Raw genomic sequence first — 24,983 nt, 5'->3', positions numbered from 1 at the left:
AAGAAGAAGGACGGGTCCCTGCGCCCCTGCATAGATTATCGAGGGCTGAATGACATAACAGTGAAGAATCGTTATCCGCTTCCTCTTATGTCTTCAGCCTTCGAGATCCTGCAGGGAGCCAGGTTTTTCACTAAGTTGGACCTTCGTAACGCTTACCATCTCGTGCGCATCAGGGAGGGGGACGAGTGGAAGACGGCGTTTAACACTCCGTTAGGGCACTTTGAATACCGGGTTCTTCCTTTCGGCCTCGCTAACGCTCCAGCTGTCTTTCAGGCATTAGTCAATGATGTCCTGAGAGACATGCTGAACATCTTTGTTTTCGTTTACCTTGACGATATCCTGATTTTTTTCACCGTCACTCCAGATTCATGTTCAGCACGTTCGACGTGTCCTCCAGCGCCTTTTAGAGAATTGTCTTTTTGTGAAGGCTGAGAAGTGCACTTTTCATGCCTCCTCCGTCACATTTCTCGGTTCTGTTATTTCCGCTGAAGGCATTAAGATGGATCCCGCTAAGGTCCAAGCTGTCATTGATTGGCCCGTCCCTAAGTCACGCGTCGAGCTGCAGCGCTTTCTCGGCTTCGCGAACTTCTATCGTCGTTTCATCCGTAATTTCGGTCAGGTGGCAGCTCCTCTCACAGCCCTTACTTCTGTCAAGACGTGCTTTAAGTGGTCCGTTTCCGCCCAGGGAGCTTTTGATCTCCTCAAGAATCGTTTTACATCCGCACCTATCCTTGTTACACCTGACGTCTCTAGACAGTTCGTTGTCGAGGTTGACGCGTCAGAGGTGGGCGTGGGAGCCATTCTTTCTCAGCTCCCTCTCTGACGACAAGGTCCACCCTTGCGCGTATTTTTCTCATCGCCTGTCGCCGTCGGAACGTAACTATGATGTGGGAAACCGCGAACTGCTCGCCATCCGCTTAGCCCTAGGCGAATGGCGACAGTGGTTGGAGGGGGCGACCGTTCCTTTTGTCGTTTGGACTGACCATAGGAACCTTGAGTACATCCGTTCTGCCAAACGACTTAATGCGTGTCAGGCGCGCTGGGCGCTGTTTTTCGCTCGTTTCGAGTTCGTGATTTCTTATCGTCCGGGCTCTAAGAACACCAAGCCTGATGCTTTATCTCGTCTCTTCAGTTCTTCAGTAGCCTCCACTGACCCCGAGGGGATTCTCCCTGAGGGGCGTGTTGTCGGGTTGACTGTCTGGGGAATTGCGAGGCAGGTAAAGCAAGCACTCACTCACACTCCGTCGCCGCGCGCTTGTCCTAGGAACCTTCTTTTCGTTCCCGTTCCTACTCGTCTGGCCGTTCTTCAGTGGGCTCACTCTGCCAAGTTAGCCGGCCACCCTGGCGTTCGGGGTACGCTTGCTTCCATTCGCCAGCGTTTTTGGTGGCCCACCCGGGAGCATGACACGCGTCGTTTCGTGGCTGCTTGTTCGGTCTGCGCGCAGACTAAGTCCGGTAACTCCCCTCCTGCCGGCCGTCTCAGGCCGCTTCCCATTCCCTCTCGACCGTGGTCTCACATCGCCTTAGATTTTGTCACCGGACTGCCTTCGTCAGCGGGGAAGACTGTTATTCTTACGGTTGTCGATAGGTTCTCTAAGGCGGCTCATTTTATTCCCCTTGCTAAGCTTCCTTCTGCTAAAGAGACGGCACAAATCATCATCGAGAATGTTTTCAGAATTCATGGCCTTCCGTCAGACGTCGTTTCGGACAGAGGTCCGCAATTCACGTCTCAATTTTGGAGGGAGTTTTGCCGTTTGATTGGGGCTTTCGTCAGTCTCTCTTCCGGCTTTCACCCCCAGTCTAACGGTCAAGCAGAACGGGCCAATCAGACTATTGGTCGCATCTTACGCAGTCTTTCTTTTCGCAACCTTGCGTCTTGGTCAGAACAGCTCCCCTGGGCAGAATACGCCCACAACTCGCTTCCTTCGTCTGCGACCGGGCTATCTCCTTTTCAGAGTAGCCTCGGGTACCAGCCTCCGCTGTTCTCATCTCAGTTCGCCGAGTCCAGCGTCCCCTCCGCTCAGGCTTTTGTCCAACGTTGCGAGCGCACCTGGAAGAGGGTCAGGTCTGCACTTTGCCGTTATAGGGCGCAGACTGTGAGAGCTGCTAATAAGCGTAGAACTAAGAGTCCTAGATATTGTCGCGGTCAGAGAGTTTGGCTCTCCACTCAGAACCTTCCCCTTAAGACAGCTTCTCGCAAGTTGACCCCGCGGTTCATTGGTCCGTTCCGTATTTCTCAGATCATTAATCCTGTCGCAGTGCGACTTCTTCTTCCGCGATATCTTCGTCGCGTCCACCCGGTCTTCCATGTCTCCTGTGTTAAGCCCGTTCTTCGCGCCCCCGCTCGTCTCCCCCCCCCCCCCCCCCCCCCCATCCTTGTCGAGGGCGCACCTATCTACAGGGTCCGTAAGATTTTGGACATGCGTCCTCGGGGCCGTGGTCACCAGTACCTAGTGGATTGGGAGGGGTACGGTCCTGAGGAGAGGAGTTGGGTTCCCTCTCGGGACGTGCTGGACCGTTCGCTGATCGATGATTTCCTCCGTTGCCGCCAGGTTTCCTCCTCGAGTGCGCCAGGAGGCGCTCGGTGAGTGGGGGGGTACTGTCATGTATTGTCATGTTGTGTCCTGTTCCTGTTCTTTCTCTTCACCCTGTCTCCCTCTGCTGGTCGTATTAGGTTACCTTTTCTTCCCCTCTTTCCCCCAGCTGTTCCTTGTCTTCTCTAACTACCTCGTTCACCCCTTTTCCCACCTGTTCCCTTTTTCCCTCTGATTAGGTCCCTATATCTCTCTCTGTTTCTGCTTCTGTCTTTGTCGGATTCTCGTTTGTGTTACTCATGCCTGAACCAGACTATCGTCGTGTTTGCTGCAACCTTGTCCTGTCCTGTCGGAATCTGCCTGTCCATCTGAGCCTACGTGTGTTTCGTCATTAAAGAAACCCTGTTTTGTTAATTCGCTTTTGGGTCCTCATTCACGCACCTGACAGTATGGGAATGTTTAGACTGTTTTCCTTGCCCAGGAGCAGCCCCTGACCTCTTCTTTACCCAGCAGTCCTTGAATGAGTCCTTCAGTGATACCCGAGCAGGTGAACCATGTGAGTGTATATGCTTATATGCTATATACGACGTATCCTTCATGGTTTAGTGTAAATAATCTAATTCATGTCACTTTGTGGTAGTTTATCTTTTTAATATTTTTTTTGTTATCCAAATGAAAACTACATTTGCCCCTATTCAACAGCTCACTGCTCAGAGGGATTCATGATTGACCTACTATTTTACTGGAACAACATTCTGATGGTGTATGAACGGGACCTACATCATTGCCAGCTTGCCTGCACTCAGAACCCCGGGTGTGCCTACTTCAGCTACGTGGTTCAAGAGTATAATCTATTTGAGTATTTGGGTTGTCCGTTTGGGTGGTGGTCACACTACTTTTTTGGTAAATCGTTGAAGGATGGGATTGGAGAAAGGTCACCTCTCTCAAACGCAAAGCTATGGATTCGGGACTGACTATCCATGAGATCAAAATGATACGCAGTATTTGATAACAAAAAAATGTAAATGAAAAACAGAAATGACATAGGAAGTATATCGGTATTGTCTTTTACTTTCAAAACAGATTCCACTGCTATCAAAAGTATTCATTTGGTCAACCAACTATGATAAACTATCCAGGAGTCGTATCTGGTTACAGTAGGAAGGGCTGCAGTAAAGGTATGGACCAATTTAACCTGCTGTATGAATAGTACTTAAAACTGTTAAACATGTTTCCGCATTCACAGTGTCAAGGAGTTGTAAATAAGCTCTAAATTGAGATGACTGAGTGATCTAGCGCAACAACATTAGGATGAAAATAGGTTTATTTTGCTTAAAATAGTTCAGTTCCTTTATAAATCCAATGTAGTTTTCTGTCTGTGGGTCATTCTTCATGAAACTAGAAAAAAAATACTAAATTTAATCCCTCGGAGGAAGGATTCTTGACCTATATTTGACATTTATACCTAAAGCATAACTGAGAAATAATGAACTGAAGTTCGATTATTTATGACATTTTGGTCTTCCTTTAAGACTCCATAATCTGTAGGTGCTACAAAGTAAAAGTTTGTGTCTGAAGGAGCTTGCTCTGTAATGTGAGCAGTATTTGTGTTTCAATAACACATTTCTTACATACATTTATGAAAAGAAAAAAAAACAAACATGAATATTGAAAAAACAAAAAATGGCACATCTTTCAATATCTGACCCCTCCATCAATCCCATAATGCTAATAGTAGCAGAGGTCCTATTCTGGGACTTTGATATGGATGTTGAGTATTTCATATAAAGAAACATTTGCCAAATGAGAAATTGTATATTTTCTATATTCATTTTTATGTTTTTCAGTATTCATAAATGTATTCAAGAAATGTGTTATTGAAATCAAAATACTACTCAAATTAAGCAAGCGGTAAATCATCCAAACCCCTGTTTTATGTAAAAATATGAAGATTTATAAGCATCACAAAACTACAAAATGTTCACATTTTTGGGAGAAGAGAAAGGTTGAAGTCAGTCACTTCAGTCACTATCATATTCTATTTGATTAGTTAAATCCACTGGTTATTTTACATAGCTTTTACATTAATCTCGGCACCCAGAACCAAATCAGCTACTCAATGTTAAGGCTGTCACGAGACTTCTTTTCCATAACAGTTTGCATTCAATATCTATTTTCTCTATCACAAAATCCTAATATCATCTTGTTTCCTATACATCTCCATAAAAGGGTTTCTAAAACAGACAAACACCTTCTTTACCCTTTTACATCTTTTCAGTGGCAATGTGGCTCCCAACAGTGTTGGCACTGTTTCTGGGTAAGAATGTTATACCCTGTCCCATTCCAGATCTAAAGAACAGCATTTCATTTCGACCATGCATGCTGACTAAAGTATACTGAAAGCTTCATATGACACCAACTTTTGCTTCGTTGCGCCTACAGATGACACACTATGGAGTCTTAAAGGAGGCCTGGGTAAGGCCAAAATGTCACAAATATTCCAACTTCAGTCAATTATTTCTCAATTCTACTTTAAGATACAAATGTTGAATATACACTGGGTGTACAAAACATTAGGAACACCTTCCTAATATTGAGTTGCACCTCCTTTCTGCCCACAGAAAAGCCTCAGTTCGTCTCAAACGTTGGCTCCGATGCTTCCCACAGTTGTGTCCTGTTGTCTGGATGTCCTTTGGGTTGTTGACCATTATTTATATACACTGGAAGCTCTTCCCCGTGAAAAACCCAGCAGCATTACAGTTCTTGACACACTCAAACTGGTGCTCCTGGCACCAACTACCATACCCTGTTCAAAGGCAGTTTCATCTATAGTCTTGCCCAATCAGCCTCTGAATGGCACACAAACACAATCCATGTCTCAATTGTCTCAAGGCTTAAAAATGATTCTTTAACCCGTCTCTTCCCTTTCATCTACACTGATTGAAGTGCATTAAACATGTGACATCAATAAGACATCATAGCTTTCACCTGGATTCACCTGGTCAGTCTACGTCATGTTTTGTTCACTCAGTTAATGTCAACAATCCTTCCTCCAAAAGGACCATTCTATGGATTATATTTAGTGAAAATGCCCCAAATCCTGATATTTCTTTACTCTAGTTTATGGAGGAATAACCTCTGTGCTTTGTCTGTCCACACAGGTCCACCAGTAGAGCTACCAGTGTTTACTCTGGTTAGTGAGGAGAGGAGCATGGCTGAAGCCCAGAAGTTCTGCAGGGAGTACTATGAGGAACTGGCCACCATCTTCAATGCTGAGGACCAGATAGTAGCTCTGAGAGCAGTGTCAGCACAGAGCCTCACTGACGCAGTCTGGGTCCACTCCCAATACCGTGCCTTTTGGCCCCAACTGGCCTATTGGAATACACCAAATGCAAAGTGTGTTGTTCATGGACATACAGCAAAAGTTTGGATTTTGAGATATTGCACAATTTCATGTCACTTTGTGTGCCAGAAAAGTAAGTGGATTTTGCATCCCTTCTCTCCCTTGTCTGATATTTGTAAACTACTACTCCAAAGTAACATTAACACTTTAATTGAAGGGGGTTAGTCATTCTTAACACCTTGTACAGTACATAATACATTTCATATCACCTTTATGAGTTACAGTATCCTTTGACAACCGTCTAGGTACATTTATTTAACATCAATGTCCATGTCTTTCAGGGCACTTTAAGGACAATTGTGTATTTTCTGTCCTTAGGCACACAATTAAACTCAGAGCTTAAATACTACATGGGTCAAGGTTCATTGACGTGGGAGGGGGCACAGACGGCTTGCCGAGCCAATGGAGATGACTTAGCGAGCATCCTCACCCAAGAGGATTACACAGCATTCCAAAGCATAACAGAGACACAGCAGTTTGAAATGTGGATTGGACTCTACTGGAAGACTTCTACCAGAATGTGGGAGTGGTCCAATGGGGACCCCTTTCCATACTGTGTGTCTGAGCCTCAACTGGGTGCTAGTAACTGCTGCTCCCTGACCCTTAAGGACCATTGGCAGACTGAAAATGTCACCCTGGAGAAGATAGACTGCTCTCTGAAGAGACCGTTCCTTTGCACTGGAAGTAAGACTGACTGATCTTTTACAGATAGAGAGAGGAAAAGATAGACAGAGGTTGTGTCAAAGGGCACTAGGCTGGATTCAAACCTATTCTGACACCATAGACATGTGTGCCAGAGGCTGTGGCATTTCCGCTAGACCAGCCAGGCTACAAGACTGCCATCTTATTGGGGTTACTGGGGATCATAAGACAGGGAGGGACAGGGATGGCATTTTAGCCCCAATAGGGTCCCACTGCAGCAAACACTGTCACATGTCTGACACAGAGATGCTACATGTAGCCTACTCCAGCCACCTCTCTCTCCCCACCTTTCAGATATATATGTGTTCATGTGGTTTCTATTATGAAATAATATTTCCATACTGGTAAACATAGAACACAGAGGCTTGCTACTTCACAGAAAAGCTACTTATATATTGTAAATAAGTTGAACCTCATTTGAGTGAATGTTACCATTCCTATGTCAATCTAGAAAGGAGAATCAAGCAGACCATTGTAAGGATGTCTCTGAAATCTAATACAGGAGGTGACCTCAATGACCCAGTGGTAAAGGAACAGATGTTGGAGCAGGTACAGTAGTCCTACATGTCCCACATTAGCAATCAATGTCAAGGTCACTCATTTCACTGTTTTCAGGATCAGGAATGGAAACCTGACATCACATAGTATTACATTTAGGATGCTGTATTCAAATGAGGGCTACTGACATTATCTAGTTTGATCATACCTTATAGATCAGAAAGGAGATTGCTAAGAACGGGAACTTCATCCAAGACTTGCGATGGAGAGAACTGCCTAACGGAGATGTTTTTCGCAAAATAGTTGAACTTGGAAGCCCTGAAGAAGGTAAACACTTTTTTTGTGTCAGCTTTGGAGAAAAAAAACTCATGTTTAGTCTGTTGTTCAGAGTCCCTTGTTCAGTGTGTTGTTAGGTTTTGCATCCCGTTGACAGTATGGAAATCAAGTACTGTAAGGTGTTCATGAACTATTTCCAGTGAGAGTCTTTATACTGTTGTGTTTGTTTTCTAAGGTCACTGTGGTTCTGGATGAAGAGGACCAGCCATGATGATGCAACAGGAGAGGGATGGAAGTTTACTGTAAATAACCCTATTACCTCATTATAGATGACCGTATATCAATAACATTATCTTAGATCATGGTCAGTGTTTTTTCTTGAATGAGAGATAGCTTTATGCTTATGAATGAAAAATATGATGTCAAGTTATTAGGCTAGATTTAAACTCTACAATGTTTTACTTTTGTAATGCAAAATTATAATGTACGATTTTTGTTGGTGTATGAATGTAATGTAATAATGTTTGTTGTACATAAGGGCAATTTGATTAGTGAAGAGAAGAGGAATAAAAAGGACATTTGTGTTTGTTCAAGTTTGAAGATAAAACATGTATGGTGATAAGTTTCAGTGATGGATTTTCAGAGTGTAAAATTATTGATAATGATGTTACTCACTTATGGATGTAACTGTCAACATTCTTAGATAAAATATGTTTGATTAGTGACAATGGTATTATGACTATTTTCACCTTGCAGCAGGAATGATGAGATGTAGGCAGTAGTCACAACAATGTAGAATGATGTGTCCACTTCCAGGTGGGAGTAGAGGTCGACCGATTAATTGATTTCAAGTTTTCATAACAATCGGAAATCAGTATTTTTGGTCACTGATTTGGCCGTTTAAAAAAACGTTTTATATGTTATTTTTTACACCTTTACTTAATCTTTATTTAACTAGGCAAGTCAGTTAAGAACACATTCTTATTTTCAATGACGGCCTAGGAACGGTGGGTTAACTGCCTCGTTCATGGGCAGAACGACAGATTTTCGCCTTGTCAGCTCGGGGGATTCAATATTGCAACCTTACAGTTAACTAGTCCAACGCTCTAACCACCTGCCTCTCATTGCACTCCACGAGGAGACTGCCTGTTATGCGAATGCAGTAAGCCAAGGTAAGTTGCTAGCTAGCATTAAACTTATCTTATAAAAAACAATCAATCAATCAATCATAACCACTAGCTAACTACACATGGTTGATGATATTACTAGTTTATCTAGCGTGTCCTGCGTTGCATATAATCGATGCGGTGCATATCGTTGCTCCAATGTGAACCTAACCATGAACATCAATGCCTTTCTTAAAATCAATACACAGAAGTATATATTTTTAAACCTGCATATTAGCTAAAAGAAATCCAGGTTAGCAGGCAATATTAACCAGGGAAAATTGTGTCACATCTCTTGTGTTCATTGCACGCAGAGTCAGTGTATATGCAACAGTTTGGGCCGCCTAATTTGCCAGAATTGTACGTATTATGACATAACATTGAAGGTTGTGCAATGTAACAGGAATATTTAGACTAATGGATGCCACCCATTAGATAAAATACGTAACGGTTCCGTATTTCACTGAAAGAATAAATGTCTTGTTCTTCGAGATGATAGTTTCCGGATTCGACCATATGCTTTGAGGGTGGCTGTTGTCGCTGTGTTCCTGGTTTGAGCCCAGGGAGGAGCGAGGAGAAGGACGGAAGCTATACTGTTACACTGGCAATACTAAAGTGCCTATAAGAACATCCAATAGTCAAAGGTTAATGAAACACAAATGGTATAGAGAGAAATAGTCCTATAATTCCTATAATAACTACAACCTAAAACTTCTTACCTGGGAATATTGAAGACTCATGTTAAAAGGACCCACCATCTTTCATATGTTCTCATGTTCTGAGCAAGGAACTTAAACGTTAGCTTTGTTACATGGCACATATTGTACTTTTACTTTCTTCTCCAACACTTTGTTTTTGCATTATTTAAAACAAATTGAACATGTTTCATTATTAATTTGAGGCTAAATTGATTTTATTCATGTATTAGATTAAGTTAAAATAAGTGTTCATTCAGTATTGTTTTAATTGTCATTATTACAAATACATTTAAAAAATTGGCCGATTAAATCAGTATCTTTTTTTTTGGTACTCCAATAATCTGTATCGGTAACGGCGTTCAAAATCATAATCGGTCGACCTCTAGTTCAGAGAACTGTAAAGATGGAGACAGACAGTTGTGGGTGTGACAGTATGACAGTATATACATGTTATGAACCTAAGAAACATTTGGATGTTATAATTTACCCTGATATCATGGTGTGTTGACTGTGTCAGCTATAACAGTCATTAACACAGGCTCATGGATAGCAGGGGAGGGGTGTGGGGTTCTTGCCCTTATTAATGTTGTTGATGGCTGTTATACATTCATCAACTTGACTAACCAACCACCACAGATCAGTTAGTGAAGGTTCAAAAGATTTGACACCCTACATTTAATGTACTGTATTATGTACAGTTGAAGTTGGAAGTTTACATACACCTTAGCCAATACATTTCAACTCAGTTTTTCACAATTCCTGACATTTAATCCTAGTAAAAATCCTCTGTAATAGGTCAGTTAGGATCACCACTTTATTTGAAGAATGTGAAATATCAGAATAATTGTAGAGAGAATTAATTATTTCAGCTTTAATTTCTTTCATCACATTCCCAGTGGGTCAGAAGTTTACATGCACTCAATTAGTATTTGGTAGCATTGCCTTGAAATTGTTTAACTTGGGTCAAACGTTTCGGGTAGCCTTCCACAAGCATCCCACAATAAGTTTGGTGCATTTTGGCCGATTCCTCCTGACAGAGCTGGTGTAACTGAGTCAGATTTGTAGGCCTTCTTGCTCACACACGCTTTTTCAGTTCTGCCCACAAATATTTCTATATGATTGAGGTCAGAGCTTTGTGATGGCCACTCCAATACCTGGACTTTGTTGTCCTTAAGCCATTTTACCACAACTTTGGAAGTATGCTTGGGGTCATTGTCATTTGGAAGACCCATTTGAGACCAAGCTTTAACTTCCTCACTGATGTCTTGAGATGTTGCTTCAATATATCCACATCCTTTTCCACCCTCATGATGCCATCTATTTTGTGAAGAGCACCAGTCCCTCCTGCAACAAAGCACCCCCATAACATGATGTTGCCACCCCTGTGCTTCACGGTTGGGATGGTGTTCTTCGGCTTGCAAGCCTCCCCCTTTTCCTCCAAACATAATGACAATTATGGCCAAACAGTTCTATTTTTTGTTTCATCATACTGATAGAATAATTTGTGTGTTTTAAGATAATGGCTAAAGTGTTCCACTCTGAAATTGTATAACAGGGTGAAATGTTTGAGTTGGGAGTAGTCTAAAGATAGGAAGGTGTGTGTATTATAAAAGGACTGGGTCCTCATTTTTGGCTTTAGAGCTCTCATGAATAAACTGTCTTTGCCTAATTCTTTGCCCCCTAGCTTTACAACCTAGGGGGAATTGGTCAAAGCTATAGTGATTGTTATCATCACTGGGATTGAAAAGTCCTTCGAGTCGGACCTCAATACCCGCTAACTGTCGTTCCAGGGGACACTGAACACCGTGCACCTCAATACCCGTTAACTGTCGTTCCAGGGGACACTGAACACCGTGCACCTCAATACCCGTTAACTGTCGTTCCAGGGGACACTGAACACCGTGCACCTCAATACCCGTTAACTGTCGTTCCAGGGGACACTGAACACCGTGCACCTCAATACCCGTTAACTGTCGTTCCAGGGGACACTGAACACCGTGCACCTCAATACCCGTTAACTGTCGTTCCAGGGGACACTGAACACCGTGCACCTCAATACCCGTTAACTGTCGTTCCAGGGGACACTGAACACCGTGCACCTCAATACCCGTTAACTGTCGTTCCAGGGGACACTGAACACCGTGCACCTCAATACCCGCTAACTGTCGTTCCAGGGGACACTGAACACCGTGCACCTCAATACCCGCTAACTGTCGTTCCAGGGGACACTGAACACCGTGCACCTCAATACCCGCTAACTGTCGTTCCAGGGGACACTGAACACCGTGCACCTCAATACCCGCTAACTGTCGTTCCAGGGGACACTGAACACCGTGCACCTCAATACCCGCTAACTGTCGTTCCAGGGGACACTGAACACCGTGCACCTCAATACCCGTTAACTGTCGTTCCAGGGGACACTGAACACCGTGCACCTCAATACCCGCTAACTGTCGTTCCAGGATACACTGAACACCGTGCACCTCAATACCCGCTAACTGTCGTTCCAGGGGACACTGAACACCGTGCACCTCAATACCCGCTAACTGTCGTTCCAGGGGACACTGAACACCGTGCACCTCAATACCCGCTAACTGTCGTTCCAGGGGACACTGAACACCGTGCACCTCAATACCCGCTAACTGTCGTTCCAGGGGACACTGAACACCGTGCACCTCAATACCCGCTAACTGTCGTTCCAGGGGACACTGAACACCGTGCACCTCAATACCCGCTAACTGTCGTTCCAGGGGACACTGAACACCGTGCACCTCAATACCCGCTAACTGTCGTTCCAGGGGACACTGAACACCGTGCACCTAAATACCCGCTAACTGTCGTTCCAGGGGACACTGAACACCGTGCACCTCAATACCCGCTAACTGTCGTTCCAGGGGACACTGAACACCGTGCACCTCAATACCCGCTAACTGTCGTTCCAGGGGACACTGAACACCGTGCACCTCAATACCCGCTAACTGTCGTTCCAGGGGACACTGAACACCGTGCACCTCAATACCCGCTAACTGTCGTTCCAGGGGACACTGAACACCGTGCACCTCAATACCTGCTAACTGTCGTTCCAGGGGACACTGAACACCGTGCACCTCAATACCCGCTAACTGTCGTTCCAGGGGACACTGAACACCGTGCACCTCAATACCCGCTAACTGTCGTTCCAGGGGACACTGAACACCGTGCACCTCAATACCCGCTAACTGTCGTTCCAGGGGACACTGAACACCGTGCACCTCAATACCCGCTAACTGTCGTTCCAGGGGACACTGAACACCGTGCACCTCAATACCCGCTAACTGTCGTTCCAGGGGACACTGAACACCGTGCACCTCAATACCCGTTAACTGTCGTTCCAGGGGACACTGAACACCGTGCACCTCAATACCCGCTAACTGTCGTTCCAGGGGACACTGAACACCGTGCACCTCAATACCCGCTAACTGTCGTTCCAGGGGACACTGAACACCGTGCACCTCAATACCCGTTAACTGTCGTTCCAGGGGACACTGAACACCGTGCACCTCAATACCCGTTAACTGTCGTTCCAGGGGACACTGAACACCGTGCACCTCAATACCCGTTAACTGTCGTTCCAGGGGACACTGAACACCGTGCACCTCAATACCCGTTAACTGTCGTTCCAGGGGACACTGAACACCGTGCACCTCAATACCCGTTAACTGTCGTTCCAGGGGACACTGAACACCGTGCACCTCAATACCCGTTAACTGTCGTTCCAGGGGACACTGAACACCGTGCACCTCAATACCCGTTAACTGTCGTTCCAGGGGACACTGAACACCGTGCACCTCAATACCCGTTAACTGTCGTTCCAGGGGACACTGAACACCGTGCACATCAATACCCGTTAACTGTCGTTCCAGGGGACACTGAACACCGTGCACCTCAATACCCGTTAACTGTCGTTCCAGGGGACACTGAACACCGTGCACCTCAATACCCGTTAACTGTCGTTCCAGGGGACACTGAACACCGTGCACCTCAATACCCGCTAACTGTCGTTCCAGGGGACACTGAACACCGTGCACCTCAATACCCGCTAACTGTCGTTCCAGGGGACACTGAACACCGTGCACCTCAATACCCGCTAACTGTCGTTCCAGGGGACACTGAACACCGTGCACCTCAATACCCGCTAACTGTCGTTCCAGGGGACACTGAACACCGTGCACCTCAATACCCGCTAACTGTCGTTCCAGGGGACACTGAACACCGTGCACCTCAATACCCGTTAACTGTCGTTCCAGGGGACACTGAACACCGTGCACCTCAATACCCGCTAACTGTCGTTCCAGGGGACACTGAACACCGTGCACCTCAATACCCGCTAACTGTCGTTCCAGGGGACACTGAACACCGTGCACCTCAATACCCGTTAACTGTCGTTCCAGGGGACACTGAACACCGTGCACCTCAATACCCGTTAACTGTCGTTCCAGGGGACACTGAACACCGTGCACCTCAATACCCGTTAACTGTCGTTCCAGGGGACACTGAACACCGTGCACCTCAATACCCGTTAACTGTCGTTCCAGGGGACACTGAACACCGTGCACCTCAATACCCGTTAACTGTCGTTCCAGGGGACACTGAACACCGTGCACCTCAATACCCGTTAACTGTCGTTCCAGGGGACACTGAACACCGTGCACCTCAATACCCGTTAACTGTCGTTCCAGGGGACACTGAACACCGTGCACCTCAATACCCGTTAACTGTCGTTCCAGGGGACACTGAACACCGTGCACCTCAATACCCGTTAACTGTCGTTCCAGGGGACACTGAACACCGTGCACCTCAATACCCGTTAACTGTCGTTCCAGGGGACACTGAACACCGTGCACCTCAATACCCGTTAACTGTCGTTCCAGGGGACACTGAACACCGTGCACCTCAATACCCGTTAACTGTCGTTCCAGGGGACACTGAACACCGTGCACCTCAATACCCGTTAACTGTCGTTCCAGGGGACACTGAACACCGTGCACCTCAATACCCGTTAACTGTCGTTCCAGGGGACACTGAACACCGTGCACCTCAATACCCGCTAACTGTCGTTCCAGGGGACACTGAACACCGTGCACCTCAATACCCGCTAACTGTCGTTCCAGGGGACACTGAACACCGTGCACCTCAATACCCGCTAACTGTCGTTCCAGGGGACACTGAACACCGTGCACCTCAATACCCGCTAACTGTCGTTCCAGGGGACACTGAACACCGTGCACCTCAATACCCGCTAACTGTCGTTCCAGGGGACACTGAACACCGTGCACCTCAATACCCGTTAACTGTCGTTCCAGGGGACACTGAACACCGTGCACCTCAATACCCGCTAACTGTCGTTCCAGGATACACTGAACACCGTGCACCTCAATACCCGCTAACTGTCGTTCCAGGGGACACTGAACACCGTGCACCTCAATACCCGCTAACTGTCGTTCCAGGGGACACTGAACACCGTGCACCTCAATACCCGCTAACTGTCGTTCCAGGGGACACTGAACACTGTGCACCTCAATACCCGCTAACTGTCGTTCCAGGGGACACTGAACACCGTGCACCTCAATACCCGCTAACTGTCGTTCCAGGGGACACTGAACACTGTGCACCTCAATACCCGTTAACTGTCGTTCCAGGGGACACTGAACACCGTGCACCTCAATACCCGTTAACTGTCATTCCAGGGGACACTGAACACCGTGCACCTCAATACCCGTTAACTGTCGTTCCAGGGGACACTGAACACCGTGCACTTGCAGATGATAATTCTATAATAACAAACACCTGCCCTCTAACATTGAGGGTCCATTTCAGGCCGGTGGCGAACTGGTACACAACAGAAAACGGTGACGAGATCCAACCAAAATTAAATCTCAGCTGCAAGGAAAAGGTCAGTAATCTTTATTCATAAGTTTGGGGGTTAAGTTAAGAAACCTGCTTAAAAAATGGACTTTAATGGACTGAATTCTAGAGCATTAGTCAAAATAGAGTGGGAAAGGCTTGATTCTTAAAACTAACGGGACTGATTTGTATCGGGTATACCGACTATATAATCTAACGTAGAGAAAGTTTAATTACAAAAGTATATACGTTCATGTTAGACAGCACTGGGTAACAGATCATTGAAATTTTGAAAGGATACGGACGTGTCTGTAATGACTCGTAGAAGTTGAGGCCATTACTAAAATTAAACTACCTTGTGCTGAGATAGTCTGAGCAGGGACTATTTAAAGTATGCAGGGAGAGGTATAAACGCCTAAAACCTATAAGACAAACGTTATACTATTAAAAGGACGATTGTATGTAAGAATACCAAGGAGGCCTACAAACCTGACTCACTTACACCAGCTCTGACAAGAGGAATAGGCCACAATTCACCCAACTTATTGTGGGAAGCTTGTTGGAAGGCTACCTGAAACTTTTGATCCAAGTTAAACAATTTCAAGCCAATGCTACCAAATACTTATTGAGTGTACGTAAACTTCTGTCCCACTGGGAATGTGATGACAGAAAGAAAAGCTGAAATAAATCATTCTCTCTACTTTTATTCTGACATTTCACATTCTTCAAATAAAGTGGTGATCCTAAATCCTAAATGACAGGAATAGTGAAAAACTGAGTTTGAATGTAATTGGCTAAGCTGTATTTAAATTTCCGACTTCAACTGTATTTAGCATTTATACATATCAACAAGAAGACAGGGAATTAAAACCACATCCTAACTACTTGTGATACTAAACTTAAACTAAATAAGCCATCAGGAACTATAGGCTTTTATGCATCCAAGATGACATTGCAATTTGTTAAGCCCATGTAGGATCAAAATGTCCTAAGATCAATGTTTCCTAAACACTTTACATAAAGATGACAACGTATGCTTGGCATCATCAAATTGCAATTGGCTATTTTTTGGATGACATATGACCAAGTCTAGAGTTCAAATCACCATGGTAATATACACTGAGTGTACAAAACATTAGGAAAACCTGCTCTTTCCATGACATAGACTGATGAGGTGAATCCAGGTGAATTCTATGTGCCCTTATTCTATGTGCCGTGTTTAGCACTAACTGAAGTTTATTTAGTGCTTTATCGGGATGCCAGAAAGTAGAGCATTGCAGTAGTCAAACCTAGAAGTAACAAAAGCATGGATTAATGTTTCAGAATTATTTTTGGACAGAAAGTTTCAGATTTTTGCAATGTTACGTAGATGGAAAAAAGCTGTCCTTGAAACAGTCTTGATATGTTCGTCAAACAAGAGATCAGGGTCCAGAGTAACACCGAGGTTCTTCACATATTTATTTGAAACGACTGTACAACCATCAAGATGAATTGTCAGATTTTCTGTTTTGTCTGAATTTAAAAGTAGAACATTTGCAGCCATCCACTTCCTTATGCCTGAAACACAGGCTTCCAGCGAGGGCAATTTTGGGGCTTCATCATGTTTCATCGAAATGTACAGCTGTGTGTCATCCGCATAGCAGTGAAAGTTAACATTATGTTTCGGAATGACATCACCAAGAGGTAAAATATATAGTGAAAACAATAGTGGTCCTAAACAAAACCTTGAGGAACACCGAAATTTACAGTTGATTTGTCAGAGGACAAACCATCCACAGAGACAACCCAATATCTTTCCGACAGATAAGATCTAAACCAGACCAGAACTTGTCCGTTTAGACCAATTTGGGTTTCCAATCTCTCCAAAAGAATGTGGTGATCGATGGTATCAAAAGCAGCACAAGGTCCAAGAGCCCGAGGACAGATGCAGAGCCTCGGTCTGACGCCATTAAAAGGTCATTTAACACCTTCACAAGTGCAGTCTCAGTGCTATGATGGGGTCAGTGCTATGATGGCGTTTCGTATGTATTGTTTGTCTTCAGGATGGCAGTGAGTTGCTGCGCAACATGAACACACTCTTGTGCATCCAGTCTATTTAGAATGATCTTTCAGCAAGACAACAGAGAGGAGGCTTCATGAGGTTGATTGACACAAGGGTGTGTTCAAAGAAGGAGGAGATCGGATCTTCTTTATAAACACTTCAGCTACAGCACTTCTCCACTTGTCTGCTCATCAAAGCCAAACAAGCCTTGGAGAGGGAGAGGAGACAAAAAAGTACAGTACGTTTTCATTTAATTTTACTAATGGGATATTACAAGCACTTTCTTACTGTATAACATCTTACATCATGACTAATATTTTGGTGTCAAAAAGCATTCTAGGTTATCTAGAAAAAATGTCTAGTTTGGATCACAGTAGCTCACATTATGGGATATTAATCAAGAACAAAATAAGTCAGAAAATGTGTTTTGTTTCTGCATATGTAAAGTGAATATGTATTGACATATAATACTGCAACAACATACCAGCAATCATTTTGTGATCACTTCAGCAATGACATACGGTAGTGTTTCTTTCGAGTCTATATAGGTCAAGTTTAAAAAAGAAGGGATTCTGCCCTGAAAATATACTGTTTTACTTTGAATATTCAACACAGCATCAATGTATGATCCCTAGCCAGCTTGGGTGGAATTGAACTCATAAATCAGTGATCAGGCCTGTGTCCTTAATAACATTTGGTTCAAATGGTCTGCAGCTAAACACACTACAATGACACACCAGATTATGTATCACTGACATTAATAGATGAATGCCTCATTGTATAATATTTGTCCAGAGGATGCTGAGGAGGAAGAATTTGAGAAAAAAAACGAGTTTTCCTGTTTCAGGTTACAGGTAAAAGTCAAGTTAGTCCTGAAATCACTGAAATCATCCAATCCACTATTCTATATAGTTATATTTATATTTATAAGCACCACAACACTACACACGTTTAATATTTTTGGGAGAAGAGTCATTGGAGGAGAAAGGTTGAGTAAATCCACTTCAGTCACTCTTTCCCTGTCAAATGAGCCAGAGTATCATACTCTATTTGCCTAGTTAAATCCACTGGCCATTTTACATAGCTTTTACATTAATCTCGGCACCCAGAACCAAATCAGCTACTCAATGTTAAGGCTGTCACGAGATACTTCTTTTCCATAACAGTTTGCATTCAATATCTATTTTCTCTATCAGAAAATCCTAATATCATCTTGTTTCCTATACATCTCCATAAAAGGTTTTCTAAAACAGACAAACACCTTCTTTACCCTTTTGCATCTTTTCAGTGGCAATGCGGCTCCCAACAGCGGTGGTACTGTTTCTGGGTAAGAATTGTATTCCCTTTTCCCCAACATCTTTAAAGTAAAAAACAGCACATAATTTAGACAATGTATACTGACCACATTATGTTGATATAGTTACCTTATTTGATCTATTGTGACACATATCCAATTCATACAGTGCTTTTCAGAAACATCCCTTGTCTTATTCCACATTTTCTTGTGTTACAGCCTGAATTCAAAATGGATTAAATCAAAATAGAATCTCACCCATCAATACGTTTTGAGAAATTGTAGTAAATTTATTCAAAATTAAATACAGACATATTTCATTTACATAACAATTCACGCCCTTGACTCAATACTTTGTAGAAGCACCTTTGGCAGCGATTACAGCTGTGAGTATTTCTGGGTAAGTCTCTAAGAGATTTCCACACCTGGACTGTGCAACATTTGCCCATTATTCTTTTCAAAATTCTTCAAGCTCTGTCACATGTATTGCTGGTCATTGTTAGAAAAACCAAGCAAACTGAACCAGGTTTTCCTCAACGTCTGCTTCTCATCTTAATGTAATTTTTTTATTATTCTGTCTGTAACACAACAAAATGTGGAGAAAGTCAAGTCGTGTGAAATCTTTCTGAAGGCAATGCATTTACAAATGATACATGTTTTACAGATTCAACATACACATTACTTTTGGGGGTCTTTCTTGTGAAATGTACAGTATGGGAATGTTTAGACTGTTTTCTTTGCCCAGGTGCAGCCCCTGCTCTCTTCTTCAGCCAGCAGTCCTTAAATGAGTCTTTCAGTGACACCAGAGCAGTTGAACCATGTGAGTGTACATTATATGCTATATCACATCAAACTTTATTTGTCACATGCGCTGAATACAAGTGTAGACCTTACCGTGAAATGCTTACTTACAAGCCCTTAACCAACAGTGCAGTTCAAGAAGAGTTAAGAAAATATTTACCAAATAAACAAAGTAAAAAATAATACAAAGTAACACAATAACGAGGCTATATACAGGGGGTACCGGTACCGAGTCAGTGTGTGGGGGTACAGGTTAGAGGTCATTTGAGATGTATCCTTCATGGTTTAGTGTAAGTCAATCTAATATTGGACTATTGAGCGTGGACAAAGCCATTTCTGTCACTTTTGTGGTAGTTTAGGATTTTAGTGATTGACTTGTTATCCAAATGAACCACATTTGCCCCTATTCCACAGCTCACTGCTCACAGGGATTCGTGGTTGACAAAGCCTTTCCTTGGAACGACATTCTGATGGTGTATGAACGGGACCTATATCATTGCCAGCTTGCCTGCACTCAGAACCCCGGGTGTTCCTACTTCAGCTACGTGGTTCAAGAGTATAATCTATTTGAGTATTTGGGTTGTCTGTTTGGGTGGTGGTCAAACCACTTGTTTTGTTAAATAGTTAATGGGTGGGGCTAGAGAAATGTCACTGCTGTCAAATGCAGAGCTATGGATTCAAGGACTGACTATTCACGAGATCAAAATTATATACAGTATTTGTTCACAATTACATTGTTTACAAAACATGATTGTAGAACAGAGGCATGACAGAAGAATTCCATCAGTATGACTTTTACTTTCAAACCAGATTCCGATGCTATCAAAAGTACTCAGATGATCAACCAACTACAAAAGACAATCCAGCAGTCATATCTGGTTACACAAGGAATGGGTGCAGGGAAGGTATGGACTAATCTAACTGTAAGAAAAGTACAACTGTTAAACATATTGTCAGCATTCACATTGTCAAGGAGTTGCAAAAAAGCTCTAAATTGAGATCATTGAGATAAATTCAATGTGGTTTTATATTAAAACCTCTACAGGATCGGTGGGTCCACACGGGACGGTTGAGCTAACGTAGGCTAATGCGATTAGTATGAGATTGATTCCCAGGACATAGACATATCTGATATTGACAAAAAAATGTAATTCTTGTTTATCTAACTGCACTGTCCAATGTACAGTAGCTATTACAGTGAAAGAAAACCAAACCATTGTTTGAGGAGAGCGCACTGTTATGAACTTGAAAGTTACTAATAAACAAATTTGGCACATTTGGGCAGTCTTGATTCCACATTTTGAACAGAAATGCAATGGTTCATTGGATCAGTCTAAAACTTTGCACATACGCTGCAGCCATCTAGTGGCCAAAATCAAAATTGCGCCTGTAGCTGGAATAATACATTATGGCCTTTCTTTTGATGATGGTACAAATAAATACAAAAATACATTTTTTACTTTGTATTATCTTCTACCAGTTAGATTTAGGTATGTCATTTTAGGCGAAAATTGAAAATGAGTGGATCACTCAGTCCATGGGTGATTGCTCACAAAACTAAAACAAGAAATGTCGTCCTTTGGAGGAAGGATTGTTGACAAATATTTGTAATTTGTACCTTAAAGAATACTGGAGAAACTGAAGTTGGAATATTTGTGACATTTTGGCCTCACCCAGGGCTCCTTTAGGACTCCATACTTTAATCTGTGGGTGCTACAAAGTAAAAATTGGAGTCAAATGAAGCTTTACCGCTTGCTCTGTTATATGAATAGTATTTTGATTTCAATATCAAATTTCTTACATACATTTATTCATATTGAAAAATATGACCATGAATATTCAAAATATATTATTTTAGATTATGCACATTTTTCAATATATGATCCCTTCATTCACCCCATAAAACTAATACAAGTAGAGATTCCACTGGAAATCTAATATGGATGTAGAATACAGATGCTTCAGAAAGTATTCACACTACTTGACTTTTTAATTTTGTTGTTGTTTTACAGCCTGATTTTAAAATGGATTAAAAATAGCATCTTTTTTGGTCACCGGCCTTTACACAATACCCCATAATGTCAAAGTGGAATAATGTTTCCAGGAATTTTTACAAACTAATTAAAAATGAAAAGCTGAGATGTCTTGAGTCAATAAGTATTCAAACACTTTGTCATGGCAAACCTAAATAAGTTCATCAGTAAAAATGTCCTTAACAAGTCACAGAATAGGTTGCATGGACTCTTTGGGAAATACTTGTTACGGTTTTCTTTAGGTGAAAGAGAGTCAGACCAAAATGCGGCGATGGCTATTGCGATCCATGTTAAATGAGACAAAGTAAACACGATCAAATACAAAAACAAATAAACGTAACACGAAAACCGAAACAGCCTAATACTGGTGCAAAGTAACACCGCAACAGAACAAGGACAATCACCCACAAACACACAGTGAAACCCAGGCTACCTAAATATGGTTCCCAATCAGAGACAATGACTAACACCTGCCTCTGATTGAGAACCATATCAGGCCAAACATAGAAATAGACAAACCAGACACACAACATAGAATGCCCACCCAGCTCACGTCCTGACCAACACTAAAACAAGGAAAACACACACAAACGATTGTCAGAACGTGACAATACTATTGTTTAACATGATTTTTGAATCCTATAACGCTGAAAGTAGCAGAGATCACAGTCTGGAACATAGGTATTGGTGTAAGTTATATTATGAGTTGAACCCCCTTTGGCACTTCGAACACCCTCAATTTGTCGGGGTATGGAATCTACAAGATGTCAATTGCGTTCCACAGGGATGCTGGCCCATGTTGACTCCAACGCTTCCCACAGTTGTGTCAAATGGTCTGGATGTCCTTTGGGTGGTGGATCATTCCTGAAACAAACAGGAAACTGTTGATCTTGAAAAGCCCAGCAGTGTTACAGCTCAAGACACACACAAACAAATGTGCCTGGCACCGCCTACGATACCCCGTTCAAAGGCACTTAAATATTTTGTCTTGCCCCCTCTAAACGTCACACATACACAATCCATGTCTCAATTGTCTCAAGGCTTAAAAATCATTCTTTAACCCGTCTCCTCTCCTTCATCTACACTGATTGATGTGAATTTAACAGGTGACATCAGTAAGGGACCATAGCTTTCACCTGGATTCACCTGATCATTCTATGTAATGACCTGAAAAAGTTCCTAATGTTTTGTACATTCAGAGTATTTCAGAAGTCCTTCCTCCAAAGGACCATTCTATGGAATATATTTAGTGAAAATCCCAAAGAGTTATGAACTTCTTTGGTTATAGTTTCATGAGGAATCACCCCAGTGCTTTGTCTGTCCACACAGGCCCACCAGTAGAGATACCAGTGTTTACTTTGGTTAGCGAGGGGAGGAGCATGGATGAAGCCCAGAAGTTCTGCAGGGAGTACTATGAGGAACTGGCCACCATCTTCAATGCTGAGGACCAGACAGCAGCTCTGAGAGCAGTGTCAGCACAGAGCCTCACTGACGCAGTCTGGGTCCACTCCCAATACCATGCCTTTTGGCCCCAACTGGCCTATTGGAATACACCAAATGCAAAGTGTGTTGTTCATGGACATAAAGCAAAAGTTTGGATTTTGAGATATTGCACAATTTCATGTCACTTTGTGTGCCAGAAAAGTAAGTTGATTTTGCATCCCTTCTCTCCCTTGTCTGATATTTGTAAACTACTACATCAAAGTAACGTTAATACTTTACTTGAAGGGGGTTATTCATTCTTAACACCTTGGTACAGTACATAGTACATTTCATATCATATCACCTTTATGAGTTACAGTATCCTTTGACAACCGTCTAGGTACATTTATTTAACATCAATGTCCATGTCTTTCAGGGCACTTTAAGGACAATTATGTATTTTCTGTCCTTAGGCACACATTTAAACTCAGAGCTTAAATACTACATGGGTCAAGGTTCATTGACGTGGGAGGAGGCACAGACGGCTTGCCGAGCCAGTGGAGATGACTTAGCGAGCATCCTCACCCAAGAAGATTACACAGCATTCCAAAGCATAACAGAGACACGGCAGTTTGAAATGTGGATTGGACTCTACTGGAAGACTTCTACCAGAATGTGGGAGTGGTCCAATGGGGACCCCTTTCCATACTGTGTGTCTGAGCCTCAACTAGGTGCTAGTAACTGCTGCTCCCTGACCCATAAGGGCCATTGGCAGACTGAAAATGTCACCCTGGAGAAGACAGACTGCTCTCTGAAGAGACCGTTCCTTTGCACTGGAAGTAAGACTGACATATTTTATTGAACAGATAGAGAGAGGAAAAGATAGACAGAGGTTGTGTCAAAGGTCACTAGGCTGGATTCAAACCTATTCTGACACCATAGACATGTGTGCCAGAGGCTGTGGCATTTCCACTAGACCAGCCAGGCCACAAGACTGCCATCTTATTGGGGTTACTATGGGTCGTAAGACAGGGACAGGGATGGCATTTTAGCCCCAATAGGGTCCCACTGCAGCAAACACTGTCACATGTCAGACACAGAGATGCTACATGTAGCCTACTCCATCCACCTCTCTCTCTCCACCTTTCAGATATATATGTGCTCATGTGGTTTCTATTATGAGATAATATTTCCATGCTGGTAAACATCGAACACAATGGCTTGCTACTACACAGTTCCAAAGAAATATAGAGCCTTTAAAAGAACATTGGAAGAAAAATGAATTATTTATTGTAAATAAGGTGAACCTCATTTGAGTGAATCATACCATTTCTATGTCCTTCTAGAAAGGAGAATCAAGCAGACCATTGTAAGGATGTCTCTGAAATCTAACACAGGAGCTGAACTCAATGACCCAGTGGTAAAGGAACAGATGTTGGAGCAGGTACAGTAGTCCTACATCTCCCACATCAGAAATCAATGTTATCCTCACTCATTTCACTGTTTTCAGGATTAGGAATAGAAACCTGACATCACATGGTATTACATTTATGATGCTCAATTAAAATGGGTGTTGCTGGCTTCATCTAGTTTGATCATATCTCATAGATAAGAAAGGAGTTTGTGAAGAATGGTAACTTCATCCAAGGCCTAAGTTGGAGAGAACTGCCGAATGGAGATGTTTTTCGCAAAACAGTTGAACTTGGAAGCCCTGATGAAGGTAAGCACTTTTTGGTGCTACAGTTATAAAAATGACCCTACTTTTGTTTAGTCTTGTGCAGAGTCCCTTGTACAGTGTGTTTTTAGGTTTTGCATCCCACTGACAGTTTGGAAATGAAGTAAGGTGTTCATGAACTATTTCTTTGTACTGTTGTGTTTGTTTTCTTAGGTCAGTGTGGTTCTGGATGAAGAGGACCAGTAAAGGCAATGCAGAAGGAGAGGCATGGAAGGTCCAAGGAAACCACATTATATATTATATACCTTATAATACGTAATACAATATTATTCTTGTTAATGTCATTCAAGTTATGATAGTTCGATTTGTCGTATGAAGGTAAAATTATGTAATTTACATTAGGATTGATTTAGACTTTACAATGTTTGACTAATATAACACCAAATTATAATCTAAGATATTTGTTGGTGTATGAATGTAATGTAATAATGTTTGTTGTACATCAGGGCAATTTGGTTAGTGAAGAGAAGAGGAATTTAAAGGACATTTCTGGTTTT

The 24,983-nt window shown here is 42.9% G+C and overlaps 1 protein-coding gene across 1 annotated transcript; it reads left to right on the top strand.

Annotated features, from left to right (window-relative positions):
* Positions 1-22,708: 22,708 nt before the first annotated feature.
* Positions 22,709-24,204, top strand: LOC110501034 (lymphocyte antigen 75-like). The gene is made up of 4 exons (XM_036958471.1): positions 22,709-22,825; positions 22,970-22,973; positions 23,225-23,590; positions 24,098-24,204. Exons 1-4 carry the CDS (start codon positions 22,709-22,711, stop codon positions 24,202-24,204), a joined length of 594 nt encoding a protein of 197 aa, XP_036814366.1.
* The last annotated feature ends 779 nt before the right edge of the window (positions 24,205-24,983 follow it).

This window comes from Oncorhynchus mykiss, chromosome 21, assembly GCF_013265735.2.
Source record: "Oncorhynchus mykiss isolate Arlee chromosome 21, USDA_OmykA_1.1, whole genome shotgun sequence".
NCBI classification, from domain to species: Eukaryota; Metazoa; Chordata; class Actinopteri; order Salmoniformes; family Salmonidae; genus Oncorhynchus; species Oncorhynchus mykiss.
This window is presented reverse-complemented; position numbering and strand designations above follow the sequence as displayed.

Bases quoted from the DNA above. Each gene is read 5' to 3' on its own strand.
- LOC110501034 (XM_036958471.1), top strand. From the start codon at position 22,709: ATGGATGAAGCCCAGAAGTTCTGCAGGGAGTACTATGAGGAACTGGCC. The intron at 23,591-24,097 runs GTAAGACTGACA...ATGTCCTTCTAG, and splicing joins ACCGTTCCTTTGCACTGGAA to AAAGGAGAATCAAGCAGACC.